This window comes from Podarcis melisellensis (assembly GCF_964234715.1).
Source record: "Podarcis melisellensis genome assembly, chromosome: 9".
Lineage (NCBI taxonomy): Eukaryota > Metazoa > Chordata > Lepidosauria > Squamata > Lacertidae > Podarcis > Podarcis melisellensis.
Genome location: NC_138541.1, coordinates 24,077,233 through 24,091,811, shown reverse-complemented (window position 1 = coordinate 24,091,811; position 14,579 = coordinate 24,077,233). Strand labels below are relative to the sequence as shown.

The window sequence follows — 14,579 nt, the reverse complement described above, 5'->3', positions numbered from 1 at the left end:
TTGAATGTGCTTTCTTTGTATGGTAGGAGTCTGCTGGCTGCGCCTGGAGTCATTTGCATTCTTGTTAAGCAGCCAGAGGGCACCACTACAAGGTTGTTGTGTGGAGGGCAACACAGAAGAGACAGTGGGTGTCGGTGTGAGGATACACACCAAATAAGTTGCCAAAGGGCCCTGGAAGAAAGATTTTGTAACATTTATGGATTGTAAAATGTTTCAAAGCGATGTACAAAAAGAGGAACAACAATTGAAACATTCACAGCCATGGGCTTAGCCAGGATTTTTGTTAGGGGGCCTCCAAAAAGTTGTTGAGCTAATTTTGGGGAGATCGCGGGTAAAAATCCCCCCAAAGAGGACATTATGGGGGGCAGGCTTTTGTTTTTTGGGAGGGCAGGCTTCTGCTGGGGGGGGACAGAACCTCAGTTAATTGAGTATTTTTAATGCTTTTCAATACTTTTAGAGGATTTAGGGGGGCAACTGCCCCCTGCCCCCCCCTATACGCCCATATTCACGGGGTGGTACATTGCGATACACTGATGTGAAGCATTGATGAAAACCGAGCAACCTTTCTACCTGAGCTGCCTAAAGTTCCGGGACCGATTCTGAACGTAGGTACCTATTTGCGCCCCCTTGAAACTCCTACTCCTGACCTGTCCCCTCTGCTTTCCTCGCACACTGCCGTTTAGAAGCGATCCCGATCCCGCGAGCCTGGGAAAGCAACGTGACGCCGCGGCGCCGGGGGGCTTTGCATATATTATGCAAATGCCCCTCGAACCCCCCTAGCCTCCTCTCTCTCTCTCTGGGAGCTCGCTGGGCGCCCGCCCCTCGGTCTAGGTGAATAAATTATGCTAATGAGGCTCCCGCGGTTCTGGCAGGCGCTTGGAGGCGGCGTGCGCTGTGCAGAGTCCAGAGAAGAGAGCGCGAGGCTCAGGAGTCGCTGCCGCCGCCGCCGACGCTACTGTTCCTGACAGCCGCTACCGAAGGCGCCTACGCAGCCAGGGGGCTGCAAACACGCTCCGGGGAAAGGGAGAGAACCGCTGCCGCCGCCGCTCGCCGCTTCCTGGGGTCCCCTCGCACTTGGCTCGCCGCCGAAGTGACCCGGGCGCTGCGTAAAAGCGCACCAAGGAAGCCTGAGGAAAGCGGTGCAACAAGTCTCCGCTCCGCGCCGCCGGGTGGGGAAAACGGCTCCGGGGAGCACCTGGGAAGGTTGTCGGGCTTCGCTGGAGGGAGGATATTCCACGGAGGCGGCGTGCTGACCGTGTGGATGGCAGTTTTGAGGGGCGCCCTGAGGAAGCTCGCCATGGTCTTTCTGCCTTGAAAGCCCCGCTCGCGCTTTGGCAAGCAGGCAGGGGGGTCTTGACTTGGAGTTTATTTTTGTGGCGAGTGGGGGGCGCGTGTTCGCGTTTCTGTTGGCGGGCAGCTCCGGGCCAAGTGTCCCTCCTCCCCAGAGGAGGAAAGGGGATTTCGCCCTCCGCCTGTGCCAGCAGCCCAGCATGGTGGGGAAAAGCCCGGACGCCAAAGGTCAGGGTGCCAACGGGGAGGCCAGCTGCTGGGGAGGACAGCGCTGCTGCTCCGGCAGGACGGCGCCCCCCAGCTCGCTGCTGGCTGCCCTGCTGCTCTCGGTGGCGTCCATCGCTTCCTGCGTGTATCTGGGGATGAAGACCAGTGACCTTCAGGCCAGGGTCTTGGCCATCGAGACAGCCCAAGGGGACGGATCTGCTGCTGCTGCTTCTTCCTACCAGCTGATGCCCAGCTACTCTTTGGATCAGCTCAATGCACTGATGAAGGAGAACGTGGAGCGGCTTCTGGCTCAGGTGGGGTGGCCTTGGGAGGCTGAGGGTGGGACTCCCAGGAAGAGACAGTTAGCCAGCCACCTCAGGAATGCCTCTCTGTTTACTGATGGAGGCCAGTTGCATGCGTAGCCCCAAATCGAAGCCAAAGGCAATAGAAAGAAAAGTAGGGGGTTCGTGCAGGCATGCTTTCAACAGAAAGAGGGAGAAACTGGGTAAATATTAGGAAACCAGTGTGTGAAAATAGCCAAACATTTGTGTGTGGCTGAATGACTTTTAGCTGGTTTTACTGGGGTAATTTGTGGACAGGGCTCCCCATGGCTTAGCCATTCAGTTGGCTTTGAATTCTACAGAGACGCACTCTTCATTATTGTTATTCACAGAGAAATGGAATCATAGAATTGCAGAGTTGGAAGGGACCCTCCAGGTCATCCAGCTCAAGCCCTAGAAATGTAGGAATCCTGCTCACAGCCGTCCCTGGGTGGGCTCAAATCACCAGCCTTCTGGTTAACAGCCAGACACACTACTTTGCAGAGAAGCAATAATAATGAAGAGGGTGCCTCTGAGCATGTACAATGCGCCTTTCTGTTTTAACATTAGAAAGGAAAGAAGCCATACAAACCCCAAACAGGGTGCTGTCTAGACAGACTTGAGCTTTGAAACTAAATTAAGCCTTGGGCAGCAATTGCTTGAACAAGATGTTAAAAATCAGGATGGCCGTGTTGCTCTATGAACTGTGTTGCTCTGTGGGCATGGGATAAAGGGACAGTCTTACGAGACCTGGGATAGCTTGAAAAAAAAGAGACATCTGTATTGTTATATCAGGACTGTTCCATGTGTATTTCAAAGTGATGCCGTTCCCACCAAATGGTAGAAGAAATCCCTTTTACTTTAGTGTTGTGGCTCTTAAAATGCTTTTACTGAGATCTTTTGGAAGATAAAAATGTTCCAGACTTGAGGCTCAACAAGAACCCATACAGACATGTGGCTGTAAAATGTGGATCCAAGTTTCAGTGGGCTGCCAGGACCTGTCCCTAGTGACCATTTGGCAGCAGCCAGAATCCAATTGGCAGCGGCTGCTCCTATAATTGTGGTAGCATTTGACCTTCATATATAAAATATTCATTACTCTCTCATCTCTAATTTACAGATATTCACTCAAACCCAAGTTTTCTGCATTATTTTGTGCTTCACAGATGTGGGAAAGGGTGGGTGACTGTGTTCATATGAACAGGTAAAACGTGCGCAAGGGTGATTCAAGTGAAAGCCAGTTTGTGTGTGTGACCATTTAATCCATTAGCTATTGTTGGGGTGAACAAGTGATGTGAGTTGACTGAAATCCAAGTTTAGAGACCGTTGTAACTTAAGTAGGATATTAAGCAGAGGTAAATCATAATGCAACACAGATCCACAGAATGTTTAACACCAGCTCTCTTAATCAGTTTCTCCTGCAAGGGACTAACATGCTGCTTACTGCTTTTTCTATCTTTACCTCTCCTCCCTACAGAAGTCCTATGAGCATATGGCAAGAATCAGAATAGCAAGAGAAGCTCCTCCAGAATGCAATTGCCCACCAGGTAAATGGCAGCAGCCTGGACAGTTCTAACTGTCTTCCTTTAATGTTTGTACATGGTTTCTTTGATTAGCTGATAGTGCTGAAGAAAGGTTTGAGAAAGGCTTAACAAGCATATCTCCTGTCTTCTGAAGTTTGAGATTAACAGAGGGGGGGGGGGAATGTAAATTAATATAGCAGAACAGCCTTAAACTTTCTAAGTAAAGGTCAGTTTTACAGAAATAAGTGGAGTTTTCTTCCATGTACAAGTAATTCACAATTTACACACATTTAATGTGTGTGCATTTAGCTTTACATGCTTGGTAATCAGGAAAAAAAAATAAATAAAGGGGGGGAGGGGGAAAAAAGACATCTGGGAAAAAAGACTTTGGCAATCCCACTCGCCATTGAAGCCAATGTGTTTTGACTATACGCAATCCCTGTGTAAGTTGATAGGTAAAGGTAAAGGTACCCCTGCCCGTACGGGCCAGTCTTGACAGACTCTGGGGTTGTGCGCCCATCTCACTTAAGAGGCCAGGGGCCAGCGCTGTCCGGAGACACTTCCGGGTCACGTGGCCAGTGTGACAAAGCTGCATCTGGCGAGCCAGAGCTGGTAAGCGGTCCCTATTTATCTACTTGCACCCGGAGGTGCTTTCGAACTGCTAGGTTGGCAGGCGCTGGGACCGAGCAACAGGAGCGCACCCCGCCGCAGGGATTCGAACCGCCGACCTTTTGATCGGAAAGTCCTAGGCGCTGAGGCTTTAACCCACAGCGCCACCTGCGTCCCTGTAAGTTGATAGTCACCTGTAATTGCAATGTGTGTTAATATTTTGCCTCTTAAGTACTTTTAATCTGTGCTGTGTGATGTTAAGTGTGCCTGCCAAAAAAATTAATTGCATTGTATTCATTTGGACTTATCCTCTATTAAATCAAGTCTACAGCCATTGGCCTGCGGGGAAGTCCCTTTGAACTCAGTGGCAGGGGTGCCGACTCGAATTAAAAAGGGGGGGGCAGGTAAGCCCTCCCCTGCATAATCACAAAATGCAGTGCACCCACCCATTATTTGAATGGCAATGCCCACAAATTCTGTAGGGGGGAAGCCCCCCTAAATATTTTATTGGGGAGGGGCTGAAGAAGTTGGCTTATATGCTCAATGGACTTCCTTCTGAGCAGAACTGTACAGGATTGCACCATGAGCCTGAAATCCCAGACACAGTTGCTTGGTAGTAAATCCCGCTGGAAGCAGTGGTATGGACTAATGAACAAAATGCATCTGATAAGGTTATAAGGCTGCAATTCTGTTCACATGTGCTAAGATTTAAATCCCATTTAATTCAGTGGAACTTACCTCTAAGTTTAATATGCATAGGCTCAAACTGTCAATCCATTTATTTTTTAAGCATGATGCATTCAAATCAGTGGGATTCAATTCGAATAAATGTATTTAAGAGTGAAGTGTTAGAAATGTGATTGAATGTATTCGTGTAGCAGTACAAGCTTTACAGAGATGTTTGTGTTTAATGAGCAGCAGCACACATTCTGACATTCTGTAGTGTAGGATCGCATCTGTGAGCAGTTCTGTGCAGCTGTTTGGCTCTTCTGAAAGGAGCAAGTATGTTAAGTACATCAGACAGTTCAAAAAACAGATCCAAAAATAATTTTAGTGTTTGGTTTCAGTTTGCATTAAATAATACATAAACTTTTGGGTTACTGTTTCCTTACTGTTTCCTTCATCATTGTAAAGGGATATTTTACCAGGTGACTGCATGTCTCCTGCTGTATATTATTATAAGGGATATGAGTTCACTACTGAAATCCATTAACTTCACTGGACATTCTTTGCAAGCAAACCTTTAAGTGGTGGATTCTATGAAAACGGGGTCAATAATGTGTGAAATGTTATTATCCTTGCAGTCTATTTTTTTGAAAAGGCTGGTGCTGCTTAGGTAACTTACCTTAATGTTTTTTTATAAGTTATATATGAAGTTTTGCTGTTTTATGTTGGGCATCTTGAAACTGGAATGTGTTACAGGATGAGGGACTGTTGTAGGTATTTATGTAGGGTGCACACCTTAAGCAAAATGCTATTAATTTAAATATTAATGTGGATAACAATGAGTAAGCCATTTAACTCTCGGTTTTGAAAATTTGCTGGTTTGCCATTATAAGGCACAAAGTATCTTAGCCTGGTAATTAGTACATTAGATACACTTAAACATAAGACCCTCCCTTTCACATATGTACTCATGTGAAGTAGGCATCAAATGATTACTGGGGAGCAGTTCACATTCCCGGGGGAAGCATTGGGCATTCTGCTTAGTAACCCCTCCCCCCAGCTGACCATACAGTAGTGTGGCCTTCTGTGATGAATGCACAAGTACCTGCTCATGCAGAAGTTTCATGCAACTGGGACACTTGATCGCAGAAGTGTCTTCATGGTAGGAAAGTCTGTGCACATGCAGGCTTTTTCACTGCAGATGACCATGCTAATGTAAGGAGTCTGGAGTCAGGGCCAGGCAGGAAGGCTGATGCTGCGGGTGGGGCTGGAAATGTGGTTGTACTCTTCTGTAATTGAGTTATGTATGAAAAGGGCTTTAGAGGATGACTGAACCTTGGAGCTAAGGTTCATTACTCAGAGACAAATCCATGTTTGCCGCTGAGTGTATTATCAACAGATAGGTGCATTTTTTTTAACTGCACTTCAAATATCTTGGATTATATCTAAAAAGAAATATCTGAACAGGCTTGCTTTTCACTGTGATGATTAGTAGTACAGAGCTCTTTATCGTCTTCTTCAACAGCATTGACGGCTAAACTGGCATTAAACTAAAGAGCTGCTAAGGCTTTGGTAACCATTTTGGCTCTCTAGAACAAAAAGCATGGTGCAAATGAGGCAATACCATTTATTAACCCACGAAATGTTCAAAATGTGAAACTTCTCTGCAAACAGAGTAGTCCGAAACAAACATTGGATCATATTACTCCAGCATTGTTGAGTGGTTTGTATATAATAAAAAGCATGGCTGGCTGTCGCTTTAAATAGCCATGTCTGAAGAAGTATTTTCTGCAGGGGTGCCAACTTGTATAAAATATGGAGAGGGCAGCAAAGCCCCACCCCACATAATTGATCACAAGACATGGCCCATGCACACCATTTGGATGGCAATGCCCATCAACTTTGCAGGGGGCAACCCCCTTAATATTTTATTTGGGGAGGGGCAAGGGACCTCAGCCCCTAGGATTTGGCTCCTATGATTCTGTTTGACCTTAAGACGCACATTAAATTTGTAGGAGCAGAGGTAATACACAACAACAACTTTTCTTCTTCAGGGGGGATACACAAACATTTTGTCAGGCTTTGGCTAATACGTGTGTGTAGCAAAATTTTGAGCTTTTAGTAGGCATGGTTTACTACTTTCTTAAGTGGTATGATCCAACATGCAGATGCATTCTATGAAGCTGAAACTCAAATATCGTGCTCTCCATGGTATTCATTACTGTAAATAAACACTATAGTTGCTTCATAAGAATTCCTGATTTACTTTCAAGCTTAGACACAGCCTCTTCATACAGCTGCACTTATTACACATGCTGCTTTTCTTCTTTGCTGCCACTAGAGCTCCACATTATACCAACTATTACCTGAGCATCCTTTCTCTCTGTCTTTAGTATTGTGTTCCATTATATTGAATTTGACTGGATTTGTGAGTACACTGGAAGACATATTCCAACATGCTGAAGAGAAGCACGTGTTGAAATGGCATGTGTCAGGGATAGAAAACTTTAAAAATTAGGTGAGATTAATAGAATGTGAATTATTTTTTTTAAGGACTTAAATTGTCATGCGATGAAAAAAGCAGACCCCACCTTTTGATCAATTGTTGCTCTGAAGAAGGTATTGAAGAGTGATCATATGTATGATTACTGCATCTCAAAACTTGTAAATTAAATTTTAAATATAAAAATTGAAGTGATCTAAAAAGGAAATATTTGAGTTTCCAGTCAGGATAAGAATTTAGGAAATATTTAAATAAAACTACAACAAACAGTTAAAGATAATCTTATACAGCCACTGTCCACTCCTCATGCCTATTCCCTGCACAAACCCTCTTGCAAATCCATCAGTCAAAGTATTTCATGTGTTCTGAGTTTGCTTGGAAGTTAGGCTTCCATTTAGTTACAGATTTGCCTGTTGCATGATCAAATACTAGTACTAAATGCTTGTATTAGCATATTACAAGCCATGCCAGTCTGTGCATCAAGTTAATTCTGACACTGTGTTAGGTCAGGGAGCTTTCAAAGGTAAAAAGAACTTGGTCAGTGTGTTGCTCATCAAACTCAAGCTGAAATCTTTGTTCAGTTATGAAGATCATTAAATGGCTATGAACATGTAGTTAGCCCCAGAAGGTTTATGTATATGAGTCTAAACTTCTGATTGTAGAACAAGCAAGTAGATAACAGCAGCAACAACAATTTTTGTGGGAAAGGCTGTTGACACCAGTTTGAGCAATGCAACAAAAATGGGGCATGCTCAGCCAGAGTAAGAGTTTGAACCATAATGCTTTAAAGTGATCTTATGTATCAATTCTCACATTGGCCTTACTCTATCAGCTGTTTTTTATTATCGCAAAGTGGTCAGTTTTAAGATTTATTTAAAGCTCCATAACTTTCTGTTAGCATCACGTGGAAACAGAGCAAGTAGGTCTTGAAATTGTTTATTTAGAATACTTTGAACACAATTTTCTATTTTTGTGGCCATTGAAATGCTCAGGTAAATAGAGATGGAGCTCTGGGGACTAGGGTCGTTTGATGCCATTGTGGTTTAATTCACTGAATTTATTTATTATCAATTCACACAACTGAACGGAGTCCCAAAGCAATTTACAGGAAACATAAAATACAAAATTGCATAATAAAACATTCATGAAAACAATACAAATATACTAAAAGTGTTCATAAAACACACACACCACCTAGTATGATATATAATTTTGATTCATATGTGTAGACTGTGTTCTCAAATTGATTCTTTTCTTTAAAACTCCACTGTGGTTTTATACTTTATGATTACATTACTGCGAGTCAGGATCAGCACTGGATTATTTGAATGGCTTCTACAATAGCTGTTGTTGTTGTTGTTGTTGTTGATGATGATGATGCAAGTACTGTGAAATGCTCCTAGCTTCCATGTGACTAGTCACATTCTGCTGGTCCTTTATGAACCCTGTTAAAAATAGTTTGTTCCATTTTCTCCTTGGCAAACTGCAATCTCTTGGCCATTTAGGAAGCGATCTGATCTCAAACATTGAAGTGCAGTAAGTGTGATTCTGATTAATGTGAGCTAATCACCCCCTTGTGGTTCTCCATGGTAGGATTCTGCATGGTCAGAGAGGTTTCTTAAAGGCTTGGTCACTGAGAGAAGCCAGATTTATGACCTTCCCTGGCTGGCCTGCTAACATGCATGGGATTCCTTTTAACCAAATGGAGTCTTTACTTCCCATCCATTGTATAGGGTAAATAGGGTTTTCATTTCTTCTTACGAAGAAACTTCTCCAGACTCTGAAATCTGGGTTTCCACCAGTGATGTATGTCTTGTTTATTGGCTGCTTCCTTTTCTGCAGTGACATGCAATGAAGAGTCTGTTTTAATCAAATACAGTTGTACCTCGTTTTGTGGCTGGGATCCGTTCCGGAGCCCCGGCCGCTAGCCAAAAAGGATGCAGGGCAAAGTGCTGCGTCTGTGCATGTGCATGGAGTGGTTTGTGCTTCTGCGCATGCGTGAAGTGCAATTTAGTGCTTCTGCGCATGCGCGAGTGGCAAACCCAGAAGTAACACGTCCTGGTACTTCCGGGTTTGCCATGGACGTTCCCCAGAATGGACGCTAGACAAGGCGGATGTTCGCGGAGGTATTACTGTGATAGTTGGGTCCCCCCCCCCACTTTTCTAAGAAGCCATAAGCCTCATGCTGAAAGAAAGTCAATTGAAAAAGTCTCTGAGGCTACAATCCAATGCATGCTTATTAGAGAGTAACCACCATGAACACATGAAGAGTAAATGGTATATATAAATAATAACAGCCGTTCATTATTATTATTTTTGCACCATATAGCATGTAATAGATACTAAACTTTTGCCAAATGGAGTTTTATACCTTCGTGTATAAACAAAAATGCTATCCCGTTCAGGAATGGGCTGCAAACTGGAGTGCATAGCCTTCAAGATGTTTCATTTTGATTCTTTTCCTCTTCTAGACAAGGCTTTTCTCAAAGATGGAATTATTGTTCCAACTGTCACAATATATGGTAATCTGTGTGTCAATCGCAGTTTCAGTTAATGCTGGCAATTAAAACTGCTTAAACTTTTTTTAGACTGAAATCCCTTGCCCACTTACCTGGCTGTAAGCCTTATTGAACACAATGGAACTTAACTCTGAATAAACATGCATAGTATTGAACTACAAACATGAGCTGTCTGCATGAGAGCTCCATGATGGGTAGAATTTGACGGATGAAAAATTGATTTTTGCCTGCAATGCAGTTGTTAAAGACACAGACCTTCTAGTTTTGATAAGGAGTCATCCCTGAGCCTGCTCATAGCCATGAAGGTTTTAGGAGATGGTAGCTGAATGTAGGGTGTAAATGTAATCCAATTTCAACATTCAAACCATCTGTTTTGATGTGAAAGGGACCAAATTAACTTAAGGCTAATATTTCATGCTGATTCAATACAGTCATCGAGCCTACATTAAATGAAAAATGAATAATTTTAGCAGAGAGAAATGAATTTTAAAAACGTTTATTAACATAATAGATATATTTTCCTTCATTACATGGTAATCCAAGGAGGGATTCCAATAAAAGTTTAGAATCATAATAAGTTTTACTGTATAAAAATACACATAAGATAAATCCAATAAAAACCATTCAAATTAAACTGTATGCAATTAACAATTTGACAATGACACTATTTTGCAATGATATAAAAGGGGGGGCCCTAATTATTATTATTTTTTGCTGGGGTAGCGAAGAGAGGGGGAAAGAAACAGCACAGTCCTAAGCATGTTTACTCAGAAGCAAGGGCTATTGAGTTCAGTGGGGTTTACTCACAAGCTTGCTTAGGATTGCAACTTTAGTTGGATGAATTCAGTTTTAAGAATTCAGTTTTATCCAATAAGGACGAAGTGAAACAGGCAGAAAGATTAGTAACTGAATGTAACGTAAGCTCTGGAAGAAGCGTGGAAAAGGACGTATCCATAAATCACCAGTGCAATAAATTTATTTTGCAGAAGTGAGGAACTTGGAATCTGCTATTATATATAGAAATGACACTGTCGTAATTGATATCTTTATGTCTGTTTTGGTTGTGCTGAGCTCAACAGCAGAACACCTATTGATTTCAGTGGAAACAATTGCACAGGAAGTTCACCTAGCATATGAACAAAACTTTGAACGTTCTCTCTGTACTGATGGTATTTGGCAGAAAATAAACAACCTTCAGTGATGAACGTTTGTCTTTTTGAGGGTTACAGCCAGTTTGAAAGGAAGATAAAAAATGTGGGGACACTGACATGAGATGAATCGGTTTGCAGTAAATATTGAAGATTCAGTATGTGATCACTTAGCTTAGCAGCTCTACAAAAAGCTTTTATATAGCAGGATGAGTAACTTTTTGTACAGTTCAATTGTTCTGTAACTTAAAAAAATGTTCATTTTAGACTTTGAACTGTAGGGTGATCTACGAGTTTGTTTGGCATGTTATTGTTCGGATAGCTTTCCTTTTCCCATGCCAAGTCAGTTGAACAACACCAGCATTTTCAGAACTTAACTCGATATTTCTAGACTTTTTTATTATTATGAAAGAAGCAGCAACACCTGTGGTTTGAAATAATTTCCAGTCTGTGGGTGCTGTCATCATTCTGAATTGCCTCTTTCTTCCTTCTTTCACCATCTGCATCTATTTTGTGCTGCTCCTCCAAGAGTCCCATCGTTTTCCATCTGAAGTGTTCTCATGCTTACTGTGCAAATTTGCCATGGTGAGGCCATCAAGTCTGCTTCAGTGCTGTTGTGTGAAAATGTGTAAAACCAAGTAAATGTCACAGGCGAGGCAGACTTGAAATGTTAGCCTGGTATGATCTGTATGCATAGTTTTGATTCAGATGGTGTTATGAAGATGCTCCATTAATTAATTTATCTTGTTGTGGCTCGAATCAGTAAAACATTTCATTATTTGTCATGATTAATGCCATCAATGTAAGTGGTGCCTTATAGGGTTTTATAACCTCGGTAATGGGCTGGATGAGAGCCAGCAAACTGAAGCTCAAACCAGATAAGACTTAGGCACCTAGACTGGATGGATAGGAGGTTGCCTGCTCTTGATGGGGTTACACTCCCTCTGAAAGAGTAGGTACATACCTTCGGGGATATTCCTGGATTCTTTGTGGTCGTTTGAGGCTCAGGTAGTTTTCCAGTGTTTTCCATCAGCTTTGGCTGGTAGCCCAGCTGTGCCCCTATTGGACAGGAACAGCCTAACTCCTATTGCCCATGCTCTGGTAACCTCTAGGTTACCGTATTTTTCGTCCTATAGGACGTACCGTCCCATAAGGCGTACCTAGTTTTTTTTGGGGGGGGGAATAAAGGGGAAAAAATTATTCCCCCCCCCGGTGCGTGGCTGGGGTGGGGGAAGCCCGAGCTTCCCCCGACCCCAGCCCCCAGAACAGGCAACTCTCCGCAAGCCATGGGAGCCTGGCGCCGGGCTCCCGCGCCTTGTGGAGAGCCGGGTGAAGTCTGGGTGCGCTGAATACAGCGTACCCAGCCTTCGGCATGCAGGCAACTCTCCACAAGCCGCGGGAGCCCAGCGCAGGGCTCTTGCGCCTTGCGGAGAGCTGTGCGAAGCCTGGAGAGCGAGAGGGGTCGGTGCGCACCGACCCGTCTCGCTCTCCAGGCTCAGCGAATGCCTGCATTCGCCCCATAGGATGCACACACATTTCCCCTTCATTTTTGGAGGGGGAAAAGTGTGTCCTATGGTGCGAAAAATACGTTAATTACTGCAATGCTTTATACATACAGCTGCCTCTGAAGATAGTCTGGAAACTTAAGCTAGTGCAGAATTCAGCAGCCAGATTACTCACTGGGGCTAATAGTTTGAGCATATTAAACCAATCCTGGCCCAACGGCATTGGCTGCTAATTAATTTCCAGGGCCAATTCAAAGTGCTGGTTTTGACCTATAAATCCTTAAATAGCTCAGGACAGCAATACCTCAAGGACTGAATAACTGTGGACAAGTGAAGTGACTAAGGTGCGAAAAGGGAAGACCTGAGATAAGAACAAAGTGCTAATCAATCAGGGAATGGAGCAGAACATGAAATGTCTGTTTAGATGAGGAGAGGGAGAAGTGCACAAGTAGACATGTCATAATTTGGCAACTGGTGTGCATCAGGCTGATGTAGTAATGTTGCTTGGCCAGAAAAATAGTTGGGAAGGAAAAGGAGAGGAATTTTCAGCGAACGAAGTCAGCAGGGCCTTTTTATTTCCTTCAAAGGCATTATTTCCTAAGTACTGCAAAGGCTACTTTAATTTTGTTATGAGATTAGGGGCTCACTTAAGGTGCAGTGCTTAACTGGGATATACACAGGGACATAATGTTGATGATGCAATACTATAGCAACACATTTCTAATTTTCAGTGTTCCATAAAGATTGCTTCCTGAGGCATTACAATTAGGGAAGCTCATACAAGAGAGAATAAATCAATTTCAGGGATTAAAACAGGACTGAAATTGATATCAGCAGGGTGTTACTGCTTTATTATGACCAAAGAGACTGTGCAAAAGAAGAGATGAATTAGGAGTTGCAGGAACCTGGAAGGAAAGCTCAGTTTCACAAAACAAATGAGGCAATGCACTGTCTGCCTTGCTTGTTGACAGGGCTGTTCCAGTGCTGTTCCTCCTCCCATTCTTAGATGTTAAGTTGTAATGTTGTCCCTTAATTTTATGGGGTGTCCCCCTGTCAGTGCTTTTATGCTCCCTACATAAAGATGTTTGCTGAAGTGCAGTAGCATACAGGCTTTTCCTTAATCTGTTTAAGGTTACTCAGCCTATCCTCTACAGTAGAAATAAATGAGTTTTATTGGCTAAGATAAAACCTTTTAATTCTGTTCGCCATGGGGGACCAATAAAGTTGAAAGGGATGATACAGATGACTAAAGATGACCTGATTGAAAGCTTTAGGTTTAGTTACGGTGTGACACTTGCTGTCTACTGGGAATTATACCCAAAGTAGTTTTGGCTTAGAATTAATACAGTACTTCATCTAGTTGAAATCTGGTTAATATTTGGTTGAAATCTTTTGTATGTGGCAGACAGATTTTGAAAGGCAGTTACAGCAGAATCCTATACATGTCTACTCAAAATTAAGTTCCATTGGGTGGTAGTCAACTAAGTTTTACTCAGAGTAGACCCATTGAAATTAATGAACCTAACGTCATGTTAATTAATTTAAATGAGTTTTCTCTGAGTTAAACTTTTTTTCTGGAGGTCCTTCTTCTGCCTTGGTTAAGAGGAAACCTATTTTGAAGTGCTTCTGCCCATCATTGCCAGTGCATTCATGTAACACAAATAACTCTGGTATGCAAATTGCCCTTATCTGAAGAACAGCCCTATATGGTGGAGACAGACACAATATAGTACTTAGTCTGCCTGCTACTGATCAGGCTCAGGAGTTGAAGTGGATCTGTTATTCTGTTTAGCCTAATCAAGTACTATTAATAGCTCTTGGATTGGGAGTAATGGGTCCATGATTGTTCAGGCTCTTTGGGAAAATTCATTTTGGCATTAAAGAGCATTTGTTTCCAGCTGAAGGCAGATTTCCCCTCCCCAATAATTTTCTTTCTTTCGGGTGCCTGAGCATCCCTCCTCTGACTGCATTCAGTGTTCTTTACACTGGGGTGCATGTAGGTCATTACAAAGAGGGTTACTCACATCCCTTTCTTGCATTGTGGCCAGACACACTAACCTTTTTGTTAGGCCATGATTGGTCACTTTGGCCTAAACCTTACGAAACCTCTCTGAGCAGAGAGAGCCTTGAGAGGAACTTTGTGTGTGACACACAGACACCAGTTCAAAGTCTGGCAGGGATACTATGGCATTCTGTGAGAAGGGGCTTGAGGGAGGAGGGGGAAGCTTTTCAGAGTGAATAGACAAATGGTTTTTGCCACTTGAAATCATGCAGGAGGTACAATGGCTA

At 43.2% G+C, this 14,579-nt stretch overlaps 1 protein-coding gene across 1 annotated transcript in view; it reads left to right on the top strand.

Moving 5' to 3' along the window:
- The first annotated feature begins 875 nt into the window (after positions 1 to 875).
- COL25A1 (collagen type XXV alpha 1 chain) overlaps positions 876 to 14,579 on the top strand; it is a 317,071-nt gene continuing 303,367 nt past the window's right edge. Inside the window, exons 1-2 of the mRNA XM_081925055.1 lie at positions 876 to 1,811; positions 3,295 to 3,364. Of these exons, the coding sequence (XP_081781181.1) occupies positions 1,491 to 1,811; positions 3,295 to 3,364 (391 nt within the window). The 5' untranslated portion in view covers positions 876 to 1,490. The remainder of the gene's footprint in view (positions 1,812 to 3,294; positions 3,365 to 14,579) is intronic.